The sequence below is a fragment of the Buteo buteo genome, chromosome 1 (assembly GCF_964188355.1).
Source record: "Buteo buteo chromosome 1, bButBut1.hap1.1, whole genome shotgun sequence".
Classification (NCBI taxonomy): domain Eukaryota; kingdom Metazoa; phylum Chordata; class Aves; order Accipitriformes; family Accipitridae; genus Buteo; species Buteo buteo.
In genome coordinates, this window is record NC_134171.1 from 72,774,311 (window position 1) to 72,795,895 (window position 21,585).

Below are 21,585 nucleotides of genomic sequence, written 5' to 3' on the forward strand. Positions count from 1 at the left end.
GTCAGGGTAGTATTGGGACGATGGAGTAATGAATCAGCCCCCTGGGATTTTCTGTTTCCTGCCAAGTATAGGCATACATGGAAGTAGTAAAGCAAAAAATAAGTATTTGGATCTCAAGTGATACTTTGGAGAAGTCCACATCATTTCTTTGTGACTTAGAAAAGAATGACTCAGTTCTGAAATCTGGTGAAATACTAAACTGGAAAAACATTTTGACCTTTAAGATCTTTTTTTGGTAAAAAATTCACATTAAACAAAGTTGTGGGCTTATGTTGACTTTGGTAATTTGTTCATTTGAGAGTGGAGCCCTCACTTTCCCAAATGAAAATTCCAGAAAATACTTTTAATTTTTTTTCCTGGAATTTTTGTTTTATTAAAAATATCTAAAAAACACATTGGAATCCAGATTACTTGGAATTTTCTCCCTTTCCCATTAAACCAAAACTACTTTCAGTTTAAACTGAGAAAAATTTTTTATGATCTATTTTTTGGCCTTGCTGGTGAACAGAATCTGTAGAAAAGACTTGGGATAAATCAGTGGGTTTTGCTGCCAGAAAGCATGTACCATGCCAGATTTGCAATGCTAGCTCATACAAACTCCCAGACTCTGGCGAGAGATAGCAACTTGTGGTTTTATGTGTCCCAAGAAGTGCGATATGGCTGATGATACAGACAAACCAGTGCTCTTGAGAGAGTTTGAAGTATGGGAGGACTGTGATGAGGAGCTAATTTATTAGCTCCATAGGATGGCAAGAAAGAGAAGACGAGAGAGCAAGCTTGTTTGACTATGTTCGCCTTTCCCGGCAGCAAAGGGACTTTTTATCTAGTGAAATGACTCCCATTTTCCATTCTTTAGGTATTTCTTTCCTTTTTTTTTTTAATATCTAAACTCCTTTATTGATTCTGTTTTGCCAGGGTGATGGTTTAAATAAGCTAGAATAACTGGCACTCAATGATAAGACCTACCATCCTCCTGTCAGTCAGTGCTGTAGTAAAGACCAGAAGATGCCCTCCCTGACCCAGAAGGAGATGTGAGCTGAGCAGGCAGGACCTAAAAGCCATTCTCACTTATCTCTCTACGTGTTGGTGAGGCGCAGACCTGGGCTTTGTTTTCAAGAAGTAGAAGGCCTCTGTTTCTTCACCAATTCCCAACAAGGATGGGGCGGTTACTTTTACTCTGGCCCTCCTGCATCTCTGGCGGTATGGCAATAAGGATGGAGAAAGAGTGCAAAAGAGGAGCGGGGGTAAATAAGGTAGTGACAAAATTATGCGGGGCCTAAATGGGAGTGAGAAAGTTTAATATGATTATTTATTGTTATTGTTTTCTGAAAATGCATATCTCTACTCAAACTGGCACGGATATAGAAATCTGGAGTGACAAGGGTTGGGCAATTAATTTCTTTCATCTAAGGCAGGGTCCTGCCAGCCTGTTGTCTACCAACAGCTAACAATTCTGGGTAAACAAAGCTGTAATTTGGTGCAGAGGGAACCAGGCAGAGAACGGAGAGACGGATGGGCCGCGCAGTGGGTCAGACAGAAGGGCTCAGCTCAAGCGTTTCATGCGGTGTCTGGAAGGGGAATGTGAGAAGTGGGAGGGCAGCAGCTGGAGAAGGTTATCGGGGTGTATTTCCTTTAATGCATCAGGATCTATTGTGTGTGTGGCCTCTCTGCTGGCAAAGAGTTTTGTGGCAATTTCAGCAGCATGAGTATTTCTTTCTGACTTTTCTTTTTCCCCTTGCAGCGCTGGTGATGGTCCTGAATAGCACGAGTGTCAGCTGGAGTGCCCGCATTCAGATTTTTCTTACCTTTTGCAAGCTTGTAGCAATTCTGATAATTATAGTCCCCGGAGTTATCCAGCTAATTAAAGGTATGAAATGAAAAGTAAATGCTTTTAAAGTGCTTTTATCTTTACCCTCCCCAGTCTTTCCCCACCTGCCTCCACCAAATAATGCTTATAGCAGCAAAATCTCTTAATTAGTCTGTGCTTGCTTAACTGAAGCTCTGTACTGTCATGTAATTGATTAGAAGTGGAACTACACTGGGGTGAACTGGTATTTCCTTCAGCATGCCAATGAGTCTCTTCAGATCAGACTCTGTTTTCAAATGAGCGAAAGGATTGCCCTTCTCTGTAATTTGCCTTTGGCATGAACTTTGTAAAAAGGGCAGGATGGGTTTTAATGGCAGCTGGGCACAGCCTTAGTCCAGGCAGAATATGTCTCCTTTAACTGGGCTAGTGCCTAGTCCGGTTTGGTACTGGGTATGTGGTGGTGGAGGGGGCTCAGAATATATGAAAGAAACAGTATCATGGATGCTGTTCTACCTCTTTGGTGATGTAAATTGTGCAGTTAAAGGTGCTGTACTGGCAAGAGAAACTGTAGTTAGCTATTGCTTTCATGGGCTTCCTGCCTACAAGTACTGGATTCTTGTGCCGCATGCGTGCTTTACTTCTTCCAAGTGAAAAACTAAAGCATACCTAAAAGCAATAGTCTGGGGCTAACCCAAGCATAGGAAAGGAAAGCAGAAGTGTTTGCAGGGCCAGAATTACTCTACGGACTTTATCAGTGTTGCTGCATAAGCAAGGAGCACGAAAACACACCACTGCTCTCCCCAGCAGCGCCCAGCACAGATGTGGTGGCGCGGGCCTTTCCTTGGCTCTCTGGAAGTCGTTGCGGTGAAGCCGTGCTGGCAGAGAAACTCTTTCCACTGACATATGCTTACCTACCTGAAGAGGCTTTTCCATTACAGCCCTATCAGCAGCGGGTGCGAGATGGTGACGAGCCCCTGCTCACTCTCGTTACAATAACGCTGGGCAATAACTAACAAAGCACAAGGAGCCGTTCAGCGCAGAGGGTCAGAACGGGCAGCACTTTTTAATGAATTGGTGGCAGATTAAAAAATTATCACGGTTCTTGGCTCTGTCCCCGGGGATGCTCTTTTATGATGCTTCACAAAGCCTCCCATCTGAGTCAACAGCACAGCATTAGGCTCTGCGGTGAGCTCAGTTTCTCAGGGATGGGCGGCTCTCTGTGGTTAGAAATAGAGTCTGAAATAAAAGTTTTCCTGTGTAGCACTCTGCTGATTCACTATGTCTGTTTTCATGTTTTTCACTTCCTCTCTGGCAGTTGCAATGCCTCTTCTCTCACCTCCTTTCATGTGCAAAATTTCTCTCTCCTCCCACCCGCCCCATTTTTCCTAGACCTTTGGAACAGGCCAGACCCAGGGTTGGTCGGGATTTGCTGCCCTTAAGTAGCTCAGATAGTGTCCCTGACTCCCCACTGGGACCCTCCTCTGGCCACAGCTCTTCCTTTACCCAAAAAACCTCTGCGTCAGTGGGAATTTTGACTGAGGGCTCAGTAAAAACCAAGTAAAGGATAGGATTTGACCCATTGCTAATTTAAGTCTGAATGAATTCTGCTTCTTTCTGTTCCTTTTCTGTGGAGGATCATTGCTTCTCAGGAAATTTGGGATATTGTAGGGAGGTCTTACAAACCACAGAGCACCTTGTAAATAAATAAGAGCATAATACAGCTCTTACATGTTTTCATTTAGAGATACATAATTCTTACTTGCTGTAATATTAATACAGTACTGACTGTAATGTGGTAGGGAGTTACTAAATTTTTCAGTGGTAGAAATGTTTAAGATACTGGGTTTGTTTACCTTAAAAATGTTGCTTGTGAGTGAAATGATAGCAATGTTCCTTCTGATTAGAATGTTAAACAAGTAAAATTTGCCACAGCAAAAACGACAGAGCTCATTCTGCTCTTTCATGTTGATGTAAGTCACTGCCGGACATGACAGTGCAGTGAGCGTCATTAAGCTCAGAATGCTTTGAAAAAAATTAATAGGTCAAACTCTGTTACTGCATGACTTGGGATGCCACGAAACCTTTTACAATTGCTGGCAGATTACAGCTGCAAGGGTTGGGTCAGAAATTAAGGTCAAGGGCAGAACTTGAAGTTAGTGAACCGTTGGGTGATTAAATGTTCCTTGGTGTGATATATTTATTTGTTTTAAAGTGGGAGGTGACCAAAGAGCTTATTTTTCAATATTGTTTTTGTTCACATTGCAGGAGAAACACAGCACTTTAAAAACGCCTTTGCGGGGAATGATGCCAGTGTTATGGGATTACCACTTGCTTTTTATTCAGGAATGTATGCCTATTCAGGCTGGTAAGTTGTTGAAACCTATAAGTATTCATCCTGAAAACAAGCACTAATATGCTTTAACAAAGACATTTATTTATATGAAGAAATGAGTAGCACTTTCTACATCTTTTGCCAAACTACATCATGTAGTAAGGGTAGATCTCACCACTGTTCCATATGCTCAGTAGTTATTCTGCAAGCAGCTCTACAAAGGACAGTTTTTTCTTCTCCAGTGTACAATAGGTAAACATGCACTGAACAGTAAAGAAATCAGACTTTTATTTCTGTTCTTAAGACTAGAAATAAAGGCAACAAGAAAGGAATGTTCTTATTTTTTCATTAGGCATTTTGATAAAAGGATAAAAGGGATAATGAAGCTTTAATTTTTGTTGAAGAAGTCAGTAATTACACGAAAAACAAATCTGTGAACTGTTACAAAGTTGCGTTGACCTCAGCCTTCGCTTTGTAAAAGCAGTGTTTGAAGAATAAGTGAACCATGATAACATCAGTATAGACCACAAAACAAGGTAAAACCCCAGATTCTTATGCCTCTTGCTCTGAGAGAATTGGACCTCACTTAACAAGAAGTGCAACTGGCTCCCATAGAAGTCAAGTGCTATTGACTGTGAGCAAAAGTATGAGAATCTGCCTTCAAGTATTCTGCTCAGAACTTTCTTTCAAGTTCTTTCCCTCTCCCCCACCAAAGTACACAGCAGCTGATTTGAAAGGTGCCACCGCTCTCTGAATCTGCCTTGCGATTTATTCATGCTTAGTGAGGGTTCCGCGTTGCACAGCGCCAACGTGCTTTTGCAGCAGTGGTGTGTGTGTGGAGGAAAGACTACAGTGCACAGAGTGGGCTTATTTTGAGATAGCTTTGTCTGCAGGTCTTCCCTTTCCTTTCCATAGCCTCACAGGCAGCCAAGTTCTTTACCTTGCACAAAAGGCGAGGGCTGAGAGATAAGGGTTTTATTTATTTAATTCGGAGGGACAATGGGCCGAGCATTTGAGTTCTCTGCCTGTCTGTAACTCCCTGGTTGCAGGAGCATTATAAACATGCACACTGAAGTACTGAACAGAACTTTTATATTAAAAGGGGGAAGGGAGGGACCCCAAGACAGTCCAAAACCTTTATCTGTGATAGATACATAAGAAAAGAGCCTGGCATTTTGAAGCCTCAAAGAAATGGAACTCATTATGTAGACGGTCTCTACTTTCTTCCCTCTCTCTCATATAACCGCCTCTGTTTCTCATATCCATACGTGTGATGGTTTCTCACTTTTAAAATACTAACCTAGCAGTACATTTTTCTATGAAAGCAATTTTAAAAGCTCTTTAATATTATTCATCATGGAGGCAGAGTTTGTTTACTGTAAAATGCTACATCAAAAATACTGTTATTCTGCTGCTTCTTTCCTATTTCTTTCATTTTCCACCTAACATTCCAAACCCCTACAATTAAAATAATCTCTTTTTTTCCTTTACACCTTCTGACTTTTATTTCAAGGTCCTTATTTGCCACTTATAAAAGGAATTAGCAGGAAAAGACCTAATTTGGCTAGTGGTTCTTCCCAGCTGCCTATTTGTCTTTGTCACCAGCTCAAATTGATTGCCGCAGAGCACAGAAGAGCAGACCATTAAGTAGAGTGTCAATACCCTTGCACTATCAGTTTCATGGGGCTAAATCAATCCAGTAAGCTGAATGTGAAGGAGTGTTGCAAGTGTTGGTGTTGCGTCCCAGGACGCAGGCAGAATTTTATGCATCGCCTATGAGGCTATTAACTTTTAATGATACAGCTTTAAAGAACAACACAAAGGTAGTATCTGTTATATGTGTGGGTTCATCCTGCGAAGAGCAAATGTAGACTGTTTGGTATATAAAATGCTGGGTGAGAAAGGACAAGTAGAGAAAAGAATGCAGGGAAGCGTGTCTTTGCATCAGTAAAAGGACTGATGCAGGGCTGTCAAATTACTTCTTTCTAGACGCAGGACTAAGACCACAAAGAAGTAGCTGAACATCTTACTCATCAGAAGCCATCTCTCCTTTGAACTATCCCAACCTCTTCTTTTGTGCTCTGTGCACTACCAAGTTTAGAAACAAGTACTGAGGTGGTTGTATAAGATGGCAAATCTAGTTTTACAGAATTTCATGCTCGGTCACAAAATCCCACTTTTTAAAACAGCGAGCCAGTGCTAACTCGTTCTGCTAACCCAGATCTGGTCCAAGACTTATGATGGAGAAAAGTTCCCAGACTTTCTGCCAGATCAGGTACCATTTGTTTATTCACTGTAGCACTGTTGGGTCCGATATCATTTGTCTTCCTGCATGAAAGTAGAAAGCCAGCATAAGCACTGTATTGACTGCTCTGTTTAATTAGCCAGGATGTGACTTTGTGCCCGTATCTGAGCCAGGCACATCTGTGTGATCCAGCGATGCACAGACCTAGTGCTAATAAATGCAGAACAGAGGGTTCAGTGACCTTGAGGCTTATGGTTGCTTTGTATGCAGGGCTGTACCTGGTGAGTAGTTCCTATGAATTCCCATAGGTAGCTGTCTGTTGCACGCCGCTGGAATACGACCAGAGTGCAACCTGTACTGGAGGTTGTGCAAGAGCACGCACGACTAGCAGCCTGGGTTTGTGATCGTATATGACACGCTAGTGTCAAAATCCTGGTTTTAGGGTTTTTTTTTTTTGAGGCTTCATTTATTTTTATTGTTAAGAAGTCCGTGCTGAGTACCCTGACGAGAATTTTTGCCAATATAACCCTAAACTGTGAAAGGCTACAGCCACAAATGGAATATGAAGCTTGAGGGTGCATGTGTGTTTGTGTATAGGATTAGGGTAAACCGTAATTTGCCTAGTATGCCGGGGGAAAAAACCCTGATTTAATTCCACACTGACATTACATAGCTTTTGACTTTTTTTCTGCTTTGCTGTCTTTTCTGCAAATTCCCTTCATGAGTGTGGGGATGAGGGAAGGTTAAATCTCACACTCTCCTTAATCCAAACACGGGTCTGCAAAGTTTACTATAATTAACAGCAGTGCTTCACTAAAAGCATCACCTTGATTCTTTGGGAAAGAAATACAGAGTCAAAATCTACCAAGCCCTTTATAATACGTTTTATAACTCTTTTCTAGGTTTTACCTCAATTTTGTTACTGAAGAAGTGGAAAACCCTGAAAAGTATGTAGCTAATGTTTTTCTTGACTTTTGAAAAATGGTCGTAAAATTTAAAGTGCTATAAAAGTAGTGATCTTCAGAAATTCTGCATGCTGGTCAAGTTGCTTGCTTTCCAGCAGATCTGGTATCTATTTGAATTGCAACTGTTTGAAGATTTGCTATTTTTGGCCTGTCGTGACCTTGTTATGTATTCTGCTTTTATGTGCACAGAAAGCAGAAAACTAAGTAGATCTCCGGGGCTCTGATTCTCCCCCTCAGGATACAAGTAACTATCAGTGGCTCCTTTCAGTGGAAGTTACTGGTATCCTGTCAGGGAAATCTTGCCCAAGAAACTTATCTGCTGCAATATTTGGCAGTTTTGCTGTGTTTAAATATTAATCAAATACTTAGTTCTACTTCTTTTAGAAGTCTGAGAGTTGCAGGATCTTGAATACACATAGCACAGCATCCGATCCAATTAAGCCGAACAGGGGATATTGGTGGGAGTCTGTTTCAAACCAGAGATGAATACTCTCACAACACCTGTCTGTAAAATATGGGAAGAAAAGCTGTCCTGTTAGGGAGAGTTTGATTTGGCAGATCTATTTTGGTAGATAGGTTTTGGTACGTGCGGCCAGTAATAAAACAATATTAACCTTTTCTAAAAATTAAAGAAAACATGCCTTGTCAAATCAAATTGTGGTCTTTGAGGAAACTAACAATTTACTTGATTAAAAATTGATGGGTAGATATAATTTTCTTAGGTTTTTAAAATAAGATACCTGGCTGGGTACCAAATAACTTAGTGTTTAAAAAGACCCTCAGCACTGTACATTCAGAGAATAAGAAGCTACATATCTGAGATATGTAGAGAAAGAAAAAAAAAACCCCAACCCCAAACAGCCATCGATGAGGAGCATGTAGAAGGTTTTTAGTTGGTTTCTTCAAAGTCTGAACCAAGCCTGGTGCTGTTCAGTATTTTCTTCAGAGACCTGAAAATAATTATAAAGAAATTGATGATAAAACATGAGGATGGCAGAAAGACTGGCAGTTTTCCATTGTTTCAGTGCCTTTGAGGTGTCTTGGGTGTTAACAGGCTCTTTAATGTGATCTGGATATGTGTATGGAGGGCTGGATGCTGAAACCAGACAAATGCAGGTAGAAAATACAGCATTAATATTTAATAAGGTGGTTGACTAATCATTAGCAGAGATACCCATGTACAATTTGGTTTTTCACTGGTAGTCTTCAGTTCAGACAGAACACCTTTTTAGAAGCTGTGCTTTAGTAAAACACAAGTTATCTGGCTCAGTGGAGAGCAGCTGGCTAATGCTTCCCAGGCCTGGGACACGCAGGAACTCAGGCTAGATGATCTAGTAGCAAATCTGGGTTTAACTACCAAGAATATGTGTGCTTTATAAAGTCAGGGAGGCAGAGATTTAAAAAAAACCACCACATATTTTCAACTTCTGAAAAACCGTTGTATGGCAGGCTGGCTTGAAAGGAGTGAAGTGATTCTGGTCCAAGATTTCTACTCCTTCAGGAAATTCTGGGGAGATGCGTTAGGAGCCAGAGTCTTGGTGAGATGATCAAAAGCATTTGCTAGAAGCAATATAATTTGTAAATTTTCATGTGGTTACCATCAATACTGTGTGATGTTTTTAAACATGCACATGCCTACCACCTTTTGGGACCTTACATATGCTTATGTGTCTCTGCAGTTCTCTTAACTGTATGGTGATTAATTGAAATTATTGGTAATTTTCATTGCAGTTGGTTTATACTGACTTCTTTTTTCTTGTGGTTTGAGTCAGAGGAGTGCGTATTTTTGAACATATTGCCCTCTGCTGTGTAGGACAGAAAGGCATAGTTCCTTTTCTTTTTTAACTAAGCACCCATCGAAGGATGTTGTACCACAGCTAAGAAAAGTGGTGCGGGTTAGATTTCGGGGTTTTCTTCCTTGCAGCTGGGATGGGAGGGAGGGAGAGACTCTCTCCTCTGCCCCCATCTCGGGAGAGCTTCTCTGTTCTCCAGGTTACCCTTGGAGAGCTGCTGAAGTTAATTGTGCTGCTAGTGGGGATGCAGGACCAGGGGACAAGCCACACAGCCTGGCTGGTTTGGTGTATTCCAGGACAGCTCTGGAAAAACCAGCTCAATGTTACACATGCAAAGTTGTCGCAAAGCTGTTAAAGCTTCCCTTCATCACTCTTCTTCTTGGGGTTGCGCTTTGAGGGGAAAAGAAGGGAATATGCCCAGTCTTTTCAGCAGGGTGCCTGGGGTCACAATCTCCACACAAAGGTACAAACATACAGTAGAAGAGATTGGGATTTTAAATGTTGCTAAATAAGTGGCAGGTGATGGCAGGACAAGTGGATTGCTACTGGCTGTGCTGATGGAGACCCCTGCACCACCCATAAATGGAGATTCTGGACTCCATTAACCCAAACCAAGCAATTAAACGAAACAGTTGGAAAATTATTTTTTTTTAATCCAGTTGCCACCTGTGACTGGCTCTGTTGGAAAGATGTCCTGCTGAACGGGGATGTGCTCCGCCACCATTCCCAAAGATACAGGGCAAGGGAATAATGTGGACTAATCCCAGGGGCAACTGGCTCAGCTCCCACCAAACTTGGCTCAGGCATTAGGTGAGCCACTAGTCGTGCTGCTGTCGTAGGCATTTATTAGAACTCAATTGCTGTGGAGGTATTACCTTAGCTGTTTTTAAAAGGGAAGAGGAAAGTACGGGCTTGAACCACTTAGGCTGTAACAGCTCCAGGTGTGCAATTTGTAATGTTTGTCAATGGTTAGGGATGCAAATTACTTACAACGACAGAGGTGAGCATGGTGATGCCTTCTGCACTGCGTGTGCCAAGGTAAATGTTTGCCTGAGAATCAGTCACAGTTGCAAATTTCCAGGTGTGCGGCAGCTTCTAAAGTAACTGACAGCTGGTGCCGAGATGAATGATCGGCACCGTCCCCGTGTTAGCCGGCCTGCTGCAAACCCGCAGCGAAGTGTACCGAAAGAGTTGTGGGGAGGATAGCAGTTACAGCAGGGGGAATGCAGAGAGGATCTAGCGGAGAAAGGAGTTGAAGTGAAACTGCCAAGGGCCCACGTTTGTTAAAATCTGGCTTTAATCCCCCTTTAATCCCCTTTTTTTGTGGTGAGTCCTGGACTCCCTCTCTGCTGATGTGGTGTTTTGGAGGGTAAGAGAAAGAGAGAGATGGGTCAGGGCCCTAGAATACATCCCGAAATGCACAAGAAGGTGGAAACATCTACTTTTAGACATTAATGTTTTCCAGATAGGGATTGCTTTGTTTGCTGGGGTGTGCGCGGCACCAGGAAAGCTTGCTGGGGTACAGCAAGTGCTGTTGGAAATGGAGGAGAGAGGCAGGGGAAGGGGGGATGCTCGTGACCTTGCCTAGCTGAAAGCCACCTTTGTGCTCCAGCGGAGTGGCTGTTTGTACAGGCAGAAAGGGCTCCCGAAGGCTGTGGGAGTCTGTGTAGGTGCAGCAGTCTGCCCAGGCGCAACAAATTGCAGATTTAGGTCTATAAATAGGATAAATACTACGAGCCTGAGGCACTGAGATACTTAGGCGATATGAAATCTTAGAGAGAGAGCGAGCTGACACAGACACAGTGGAAATGAGCCAAGTGGAGAAGAAGCGCCCTTTAAATTATAGAAGGGAGCATGGAAAAAGGAAAAAAAAAAATCTGAAAGTGAATGGCACTACTTTTTGAACAGATTTTTGGAAGTAGTGCTGAATTCTCACTTTGGAAATGTCACAGTCCCTTCTTTTGTATAAGAAAAAGGACATTATTATAACCCCAGTTATCGTGAGATGTAAAAGTAGCTGTTTCTGTCTCCTGCTAAACCCCCTTTTGATGTCTCATTTTTAAGCCTGGACTCATTTCTTTATTCCTCTTTGTTAAAGTGCTTCCCTCATACAGCATTAGTAGGATCTGAAGCAACACGAAGTTGGTGTTTGTTTTACAAGGAGCTGTGGTTGCAGTGTTCAGCTGCTTTAATGTACAATTTTTTTTAAAAGAGCCTGAAATAATTTTATTATCAAGAGTATGTGGAACAACGTTGCAGTGTAATAACAAATTTCTTTTACTTTTGAAAATTATGCTTTGCATATGTGTGCTGGATCAATAGTGATCGCTGTTTGAAGTGAAATATCTGAATAATCCTTGAAGCAGAGCTTCACCAAAATAACCTCAAGAAGCCACGTCACGTGCAGCTTTGATCTTTTTGATTTTCTTACATTATAAGGATCAGCCCTACTCAAACTGAGGTCGTACTGTATTGTCTAAATAATAAGTGAATGAAAGAACAGCCGGGTCTCTCAGAGAGAGAATTTGTCACCTGAAAATTGACAGGAGCTGTGTTGCCTGGAGCAGTAAATTTAGAGGACTGGAAATCAAGCATGTTGAACTTTCAAACTCATTTCTTATACATAGTCTTTGAGCTCATCTGTATTCTTGAGCACCCACTCTGTACTCTCAAGAAAGAGACCAAGTTTTTTCAATCAAGACCCTAAAAGCAGCTCATGCCCAAATGGCACTTCCCTCCTCCCTTCCCAGGCAGAGCAGAGTCCAGGATCAGAGCTTTAGTTTGTCAGGAATTTTGACGGACTCCAGATGAGAAAATAACACAGGAGTGTTTCTACATTACAGCAATGTCTTCAGAGCCTCGTCAAAGTCGGGGCCAGATTGTGTCAGATGCTGGCCAAAGAGAATCCTGCTTTAAAAAAATTATGTTCTGCATCCTCAGTATGAGCAGATGATGAGCCCAAACACTTCACGTTATAAAGATTAGGCTCTTGTTAGAAGAGAAAGAAAATATTATTTCACTTTAAGGGAAGGGAAACAAAGACTTGAATTCCTTAAGGACTTTAAGGAAGTCTGTGATCAAGTGAGTAACTAGAGGTAGTAATTCACAGTCCTACTTTAACTCAAAATCATGTTATTTCTTTGGCAGTGTAAGTTTTTGTTAGTGTTGAACTTCAGAAATATTTTTCCTTTAGTAGTCTTCAATTTCAGTTATATAAAATGATAGGAGATTTTTAAAGGACGTGCATTCTGAAAATATTTTACAGCAAAAAGTTAGATTCCTTTGCAGTTGCAGTTAAATATAGCTGCTATTTGGCAAAAACCTATCTCCCTCCCCCCCCCCCCCCCCCGCCCCCTTCCCTTATTGGGCCATTTCATTTGCAAATATTCTGTTTCTGTTTGTAAAATAACTTTGGTCCAGCCCAGGCAATCTATCATTGTTTAAAAAGTTACACAGTGCAAAGAACATATTATTGAGATGTATAGTGTTTATAAGCCTGGTCTCAGATTGATAAATCATGTCTTGTACTGTTGAAAAGCCAAGAAATGAATTGCTTTGCTATGACCTTGGGGTCTGAGATTAGTCAGTTTGTCTATTAGATTTTTCCAGTGTTCTTCTCACTTCATTTATTCCTCTTTTCTAAGGAACTGAGAAGCGGTAGATGTATAACAAGTCACCAAGGCTTGATGTCATCAGACATTTTATAAAATCAGGATATCAAAATGTTTCATATAATCTGTTTTTATATTGGGTTTAAATAATGTGAGTGTCATGTCTAATTAATCTAATGTGTACCACCCATTTATATTAATTACAGTTTAAAGTCACACTTTGCATCTATGAGGACTGAGTGAGAGAAATGTGATATTAGAGGTTCTTTTCAGTGTGTCTAAGCATTACAGAGATGCAGATGGATGGGAGGGGAATGGTGGCTAAGACACTAAAACTCTTCCAGCTCCCTAGCTGTTTGTAGTAATCTGATTTTGGCACTTCACGTTAGGATGCACCCCCCTTCCAAAATCAATCAGAAACTTGAATTGCACTGTTACTCACTACCAGTCTAGTCCCTGACTAGTTATTCCTGGTAATCATAACAATGAAAAATATTTTTAATGTTAATTGAGAGGATGCAAGACTTGCCATTTCTGCCTCTCTGCTTCTTTGTTAATTTTTGTTATAATTTAATGACAAGCTGTACTCTGAGGATGAATATTGATATTGATTATCTTAGGCACCAGAAAAGGAACAAAGCCAGAAGTTTAGCTCCCTTGCGGCTGTGCTGTCTATCATTTCAAACACACCTCATCACTGTTTTTTATTCAGGAAAGACAGATGATGTAGTTGAAGCACTGAACCAGGACTCAGGAGAACTGGCTCAGGCACAAACTTGCTGTGAATATGGAGGGTGTTACTTCATCTTTTCTCCTCCTCTTTTCTTCCCTTCTCTCCTCCCCTTCTTTTCCCTATCTACTTTATGGAGTGGGAGGTATCACCTCCTAGCTTCATTTTTGGAGTATTTATGTCCTTCCAAGGTCAGAGGTAAGCCATGGGCTATGGAGAATTAAAAAAAGTTTATTTGGATTTAAAAATCTACATGCCTACTTCTTGAACCGAAGGCTTTAGCAGATTTATTAAACCCCAGGTGTGGCTTCTGTAGGTCCCAGTCCTGTAAAGTCTCATATGGTATCAGGAGAACAAGGAAGCCTGTGTAGGTCCCTATGTGAGTAACCAGCACCTGGGGGTGTTCCCCGTGGGGACGCAATCTTATTTTAAAATAAACTTTGGACAAGCCTTTCTCACAAAGTAGCAGGGCATAAATATAGTTCCTTCCTTTTAAGTCTGACGCTGGATGCAGGTATCCTACCTAGATGCAAGCAGAATAGCTTCGGTACCTGGAGTTTGAAATCTTTCTTGTGTTATTCTGTTCCACTTACTCATAAAAGATACATTTGAGTCCAGTTCGTTTTCTTCATGTCAGGCTACAGTGCCAAATATTCAGTTCAGAAGTTATAGGATTACATTGTGATGTTTTATCTGAAGATAATCAAAAGAGACAAATGCTAATCTTTCAAATATCTTGCAAAGCCCATTTGCTCATGTGAATTCATCAGATTCCCTTAAAGGCAAAGCCAGGTCTGTTAACTGAGCATTTGCATTTATTCTTCGATATATTATTTGTGTCTTGGGCTATTTGTCTATTTGAATACTTATTCTCCATCATAGTATGAGGATATTCTAATTACCCTCCCCCCAGCTATTTTTATGTGTCACTTCAATGGAAATCTTATTCTTTCTGAATTTTACTGTACCTAACAGCACAACAGGCTACCTAAATTCCCTCAGTTCTCTGCTAAGCATCTCAGAAGATGAGATGTCCAAACACTGGTGAATCCAACATCACTCTCCACAGCTTAACTGAGTCCTGTGTGAGGGATAAAATGATAGATTCACAATCACGTCTTCAGAACTATAAAATCCTTTAACGGGGAGCTGAATCTGCCAAATAAAGAAAACAAACTAATTTACTAGATCAAATATACTTACACAAAACCAAGCATGGGTTTTGTTATTTGTAAATTGTATGAAAAAAACATTTAATTAAGAATTTAATTCATTAGTATATGTGTGCATTTGAGAGGGAGAAATAGACAATTACTAGCTCATAGGGGAGCTGGCTCACCAGCATGAAACTGTTCTTGATAAAAGGAACTTTCCTTTACTTTTGCTCTCTCACTAACCTTATTAACTACTTACTGCTTACATGCCTCACATCATCAACTCATTCTTTATAGGTTTTTTATAAATGACTGATAATTCATTTCTGAAACTAAGTATTTCAGTCTTGGATGCATGTTTTTTGATGGGGTCAGACTTCTGAAACCTCAATAAAGGAACTAATTTTTTGCACTTCATGAAAAAATATTAATTAAAGGATGCTGCTGCTTCTCTTGCTGCAAGCTGGAAATTCTCTTATGAGTGGGTTCCAAATGTTCTGAGTTGCTGTGCTCTTATTTATAATCTTTTTTTTTTCTTTTTCTTTTTTTCCCACTAAAACTCCTGGTTCGGGAGACTTTAATTGTCCCATAGTTTGGTACGCAGGGGTTTCCCAGACTCTGTCGCTTGAAGATCATGGGTACAACATCAGGCTCAGAACTGCTTGACAAAATATTATGTGGGAGGCAATGCAGGCATTAGCTATGACATGATATGCTTCATAAATACAGCTTTCCAGTAGGAAGGAGTAATTATTACTTAATTTTGCACCCAATCTCAGCTAATTTTTGGTGATAGTTTGAGGCAGCTTGGCTTCCATTCAAAACCAATTACAAAGCCGGTGGGGAGAAATATTGAAAATACTTTTTGGCCAGCTATGATCTCAGCTTAGACATAGTAGTATTGCAGTCAGATTTTCTTGCAATGCCTCCTAATTCCTAATGAGGATGCCGGTAAATCAATAAGGAATAATAAGCTTTTATAAAAAGCCAGCAGACTTCCTTCAGGACATACTGCTTTTGCTGCTGCACTGTCTTGCATGTCAGCGAGTGGAACTTTTTAGAGTCACAGGTAAAAGAATCTTGAAAGAAAAGTCCATGCTGGAGCAGCAGATGCTGTGGCAGGTTCCTCTGAGTTCTGTCTCCAGCTTCTCCTTCTCTCTCCCCTCTCCATCCCACCCCCTGCGAGACGTGCTGTATATGCCCTAACCTTGACAATCTGTTGGTTCTGCCAAGGAGGGATGCAATTAAACGAGCCACGTGTGAGACGTGCAAATGTTTCAAGGGCTGCAACTTGCTTGTGAGCCGTATTTGGGGCCTGTCTGTGATAGGATTTGGTGAGGGTCACTGAATCCCCAAAATATTTCCAACTAGCCGGAGTGAACAAGGAAAACTGATTTTAACTGTGTTAGCAGCTTGAGTTAAAACAGGGAAAAGGTCAGGATGGAATTGAAACTGGTAACCCAAATTAAAATCCAAGTAGTTGGGTTCTTTTGGTTTTTTTTTTTAACTTCAATTACATTGAACTGGATTTTTGGATTTGATAATGTGGATTATCTCATACTCTTGTAGTGCAGACTTTTCTTTGGCCCTGCAATTTTCGAGAGTTCCAGTACACTAGCTACTATACATAATACCTCCTAATTAACTGAGGGTGCGGAGTCAGTCCTTTAGTTCTTATTTTCCCTGTTCTACAAGTTCCTCCTACCACACCTGGGTGTCCCTTCCCCCACAGGTGCAGTGGGTCCTTCTCAACAGCACTGCTGTGTCATGAGAGAGAGGAAACCGAGAGCACAGCTGGAAAACAGAGTGTGCCATGCAGTTTGAGCCTGGAGTGATCCGGATGTATGCAGAAAGACACTCTGCAAACCTGAATCCCCTGCCTCGTCTTTGACACATGCACTTTGTGTCTGAGCGGTGCTTTGAATTCACCAGGGCAGTATACGCAGAGAGCAGAGGGGCTGGGAAGATGACTCACTGCATGAATTCACCTGTCGTCTGGAATAGGGATCACAGACAGCAAAGGCTTCAGCAGCAGAGATAACAGAAAGGCTGCAGATTTCATTGGGCACTATTCCTCTTCCTTACCTCTGCACGTACTTGGAGGTAGCTGCTGTGTGTCTGTACTGCTTTCTAGAGGTTGCATGTTTTCCTTACGCATTTAGTTAGGAGCTAACCTAATGGATACTATCACAATCTAATAACGTTCAGGAGTGTGTATGTGACACATACTCAACATATGTTATTATTTCTTTTTCCTTTTCCCTTGTGCAGTTTCTTTTTTTTGTTGTTGTTGTTGTTGTTGTTGTTTTTGTTCTCACCCCATGTTTTTTGGTGCTTATATCAGTGCTGAGTCCTGTGGTACAATTCCACATCATGAGAGAGAGAGGTGATCCTTGGGTGCAGTTTTCAGGCACCAGTATCTTTTTGTCTTTGGCACCTGCTTTCTAAACACCAATTTAGCATTTGAATTGGTTCAGCTGACTTCCAGTCTTTCTATGTCTTTCTTCCACTTTATTATCTTTCTATTTGAATATAAAGAAAAAAAAAAAAGAAAGCTGAGGTTCTGTTTAGAGATCGACTGCAGTGAAGAGCTACCTGTGACAGGGTTTAAACTGATATGCCAGTCAATATGTGTAAATTAGAGAAGAGACTGATGTAATCTATAGTGTCTGTAAAGGTTTCAAAGATGTACCTTGATCATTAATTAAGACAATAAGGATGTCTCATAAAATTACAGTTGAGGAGACTAATAATTCACTATCGAATGAAGAAAGGCAAGGTCACTTGTATAATTACCTGCTCTAACATTTATATTCCTTGTATAAAATGCTCCTACTCACACAAAAGTCAGGCTGATGGCTGTGGAAATATTCAGGACTAGGAAATGCAGATCTCATACCTAAGATTTGAGGGCATACTAAAAAAAAAGAGATGTAGTTGTCTATTTCTACTTGTTCTGTTTGATTTTGTAGTATGATTTATTATTTCATGCAGTCAAAGTTAACTTATAGCACATGCCTGGCATGGGTGTTTAAAGAAGAATGAGTGGAAAAATGCAAGAACAAAGATGAATGCTATAGATGCAGGGTTAGATCAGTATTGCTGTGCTGGGTTTTAGCTGTGGATATGTGTATTGAAATTAATAGTGCTATCACTATTCTTTTTCTCCTGTTTGTCTGATATAGGATCTGATTCCAATTCCTTTTGTATCTCAAGAACGTAATAATGATATTGCAAAGATGCTAGTACAGAAATCAGGAAGGTAGTCAGCTACCTGAAAAATCAAAGCTATTCAGCAAACGTAGCTGGAGGATGGAAGGAAAAAGAGAGGCGAAGAGAGAAATTGCAAAGGCAGTGGCCATAATATCATGCTGATATATGGCAGGACAGAGGGTTCGTAGTGGTTCTGTTCCTGTGCGTGCTGTTAGGAGGGAGGAGGGTAAGGCAGGGTGGGAGAGCAGGCTGCCTGCGTGGTGGTCTCCCCATTAAGGCAGTGTCCGTGCTGCGGCAATACTTCAGAAGCCATTGCTTTGATATGTTTGTTTCTGTTTACGTAGACTGTGGTTTTAAGATAAAAGGCCCAACTTGAAATGAAAATGACTGAATGGAATCTCTCAGAATTCTGGAAACACTTGAGATTACTTGTAGTTCTGAAAAATGGTTCGTTCGGGCAGGCTCCTGCTGAAGGAGAGGTGTCCGCTGGGTGGGAGACGTTCCTGTGGGCTGACTGGGGGGGAGATGAGTGGGCAAGCAGGTGCGTGGGCTGCCGTGACACATAGCCTTATTCTTTCTGATCCAAGAGTAGTGGAGAAAAGGGGCCTGAGCTAATCTCTTCTGCAGGGGTTGAGGATATTTCAACATTTTGATTTTTACAAGTGACTGCCTTTGTCAATTTAAGGCTCATGACGTAAGGTGTCATGACCAGGTACGGGTGAAGTTACTGCCCAGAGCGTACGTGGAAGAGGCAAACATCTACACAGAAGTGGACGCTTAAGAGGCAAACCCTCAACCGGGTTTCTCATCCTCTGCCAAGCCCCTGGCACCTCTTTCGAGGAAACAAATTTCAGGGAACTCTGTGGGAGCTTCCTGCCCTCCCTCCTCCTCCTCCTCCTCTGCAGGGATGAAGGTGCCGAGCACCCCGCAGGTTTCTTCGGAGCTGACTGGCTGTCACAGAGAGTCTTGCAGCACCTCTGGCTCGGAGTTTCACGGAGCTTTGGGGGCTCCAAGGTGTAAGGATGCGATAAGCCTACGCGCTGGCTTCATCTCGGGGTGGTGGCCTCCCCGGCTGTCTCAGCGGTGGCTGTTCAGTTTGTGTTGTGCAGCGTCACGTCACTACAGAGAGAGTCGCTCCTTTCCAGCCCTTGCAGCTTGGTTTGCTTGCTGATGTGATAACCTGCTGAGCGTGAGGTGTGTTTGCTTTCCCTTTTTTTTTTTTGTTTGTTTATGTGAATCATTGTTACTATGAATCAGCCCTGCTAAGGAAGTAAAACAAATGTTTATTCACAGTCTCACCCGGGTAGTTGGCAAAATCCTAATCTGCTTTACCAGCAGGCTAATGTAATATAGCAGCAAAACAATGTAACCTTCGAAGTTTCCACTGCCCTGCGTTTTCCTTCATTTTCACCATCTGAAACACATGCGAGACTAGTTTAACATCTATTTCCCTTGCACTGAGGGACATAGCAGTACCTGTTCCCTCTTTATGGGAACCCTGAGCGGCTCAGCAGAATATTCATTGCGGGAATAAAAATCTCTTGCAAGACTGATGTACTGCGAAAGGTCCAGAGCTGTAAAACATACTGTATTTTACTGGAGAGATCATGGGTCTCTCAGGGCTAAGCTAGCTCTTCTCTTTGCTGCAGTGAAGGTCCCAGGCTCTCATTAGGCATTTTCATTCTTTTTTGGTGGTTCATAAGCAGGTGGCCTGACTGAATTTACTGGAAAAGAGGTGAGACAGCAGTGCATTAACGGTAGACAGGAAAGTGAGTAAACTCACCAGAACAGTTACAACCAGATGGGGGGAAAAAAAAAAATTGTCCAAGCAGAGATCAGATAAAGCTGTGTCTATACACTTACAATGTCAGCCACGGCACTGAGTCCTTCGTGCCAAACATACCGTGCCAAATCAGCAAACATTGTGTCTACGTAAGAATTACTGGCTTGAGAAGCATTTTTTCATCGAACTATGATGTATTGCCTCTTTGTATGCTAACCCAATGCCTGAAAACCCTGATTGTACTCGGCTGATAACCGCTATCAGACCATGCTTTGGGCTAACAGCTGGGTAAGGTGACAAAGTGTGTGTCCACGTGAGGTGGTTCAGAGCCTTCCTTTTCTTACAGAGCAGGCTCTGAGACTCCCCCCCAGCTCCACATTTATCACCCTGGGCCCTGTGGGGGTTATACTCTTTGTGAAAGAAAGCACGTGTGGTTTATACAACTTTTGGTGTTGATGCTGCCCTGCAGTGCAGGCAAAAGTCTCCTGGGTTTTCCCCTTCCCACTTTAAAACAGGAGCCTGGGTTCCTCTGATACTGGTGCTTTTATTTCCTTATTTACCAATGGCATTAGCCACGGGGGAAGTGATTCTGAGCACTCGCCTTAACCTTTCGGTCTGAGATTTAAATCTGGGTTTCATATAGCACTGAAATCTCACTGTAAAACCCAGCAGAAACCAAGAAATTCTGTATGAAATTGCATAGGTGTAGAGCAGGCTTTGCTCATGGGTACTGCCCGCGTAGGTTACACCCTGTCTGTAGAAAAAAAGGAAGTCTTACAGCTGTTTTTCCTGTTATTTGTAAAAGCAAGCCAACACCACTACCTATGGGTCGTTATATATGGCAGAGACTGCTAGTTTAATTCACAGCATGATGTTCTGACCTGGACCGTGGTGCATCCCTTCCTGGCTGCAGAAGAGCATGAACCTCTTTGTGTCCCTTTTGTTTCCTTTTCCCTTAAATGCTGAGCCTCGAAAATGACAAAGTGCAGAGTGCTAAGCCAGTGTTAGGTGGGCACGGTGTTATACCAGAAGCTGTAGCAGCACCTTGCACGCCATTAACAGTAACCTTTTATTAGAGCGCCATCTAAAACTTCTCTAGGCTGATGCTGGCAACTGGCTGACAGAAAGTGAGATAGCATTTTTTACTGGTATAAAACACAAAATGGGAGAATAAACCACAAAGGAATGGGCTACTAAAGTTGCAAGAGTAGTATGTTCTTTATTGTACTTGTGTGCATCAGATCAGAATTTTATAACTGCACAAACAGTTATTAACACATGCCATGTCATCGAGAGTACTTATCCTTTAGAACAGCATGATCAAAATATCAACAGCAATGGTGTTATCATACACAAGAAAAGAAATATATTCCACTTGGTTCAGCTAGCAGAATAACTTACTCAACTTTGACACAGTCTTTTTGGATGAGACATTCAATGGGGTTGTCTTATTTGGGTTGTTCAGCTTTAATAAGTAGTGAAATTGCTGACTTGTATTTAAGATACGTAATAGTCGTATCAAAACAAGACAATTTGGCTTTGTGCACCTTTCCTGTAGATAAGCATATCCCTTTCTGTGTGATCATGGAATTTCCATCAAAGAAGGCTGTGGGTTCTTCTTACTCAGCGAGTGCTCGGATTCCTATTCCCCAGCACACCTCTTCCCTACGTGGTAGCTGTTTTATGTGTGTGCTTATGGGTGTACTGATGTTCCGGAAGCTGGCTGCTTACAGTGTAGCTTATACTTTGATATTTGGCTGTATGTTGGAATTTTAAATATGTAGTGACAGTGATATTTTATTTAAGAAAAGAATATTGTTAACTAACAACCCATAAGGGTTTTCAATCATTTAAATTACAGTACAGCCTATATCCATGAACTGTAAACTAAGAGGATTTATATAAGATTATAATGGCTCCAGAGGAGCTGTGAAGTGAATAATCTGCATTTT

The 21,585-nt window shown here is 41.6% G+C and overlaps 1 protein-coding gene across 1 annotated transcript in view; it reads left to right on the forward strand.

The window, feature by feature from the left end:
• The window catches only part of SLC7A11 (solute carrier family 7 member 11), a 61,742-nt gene that overhangs the window by 14,654 nt on the left and 25,503 nt on the right, over positions 1-21,585 (forward strand). Inside the window, exons 4-6 of the mRNA XM_075036384.1 lie at positions 1,742-1,867; positions 4,073-4,172; positions 7,287-7,331. Coding sequence (XP_074892485.1) covers positions 1,742-1,867; positions 4,073-4,172; positions 7,287-7,331 — 271 coding nt within the window. The remainder of the gene's footprint in view (positions 1-1,741; positions 1,868-4,072; positions 4,173-7,286; positions 7,332-21,585) is intronic.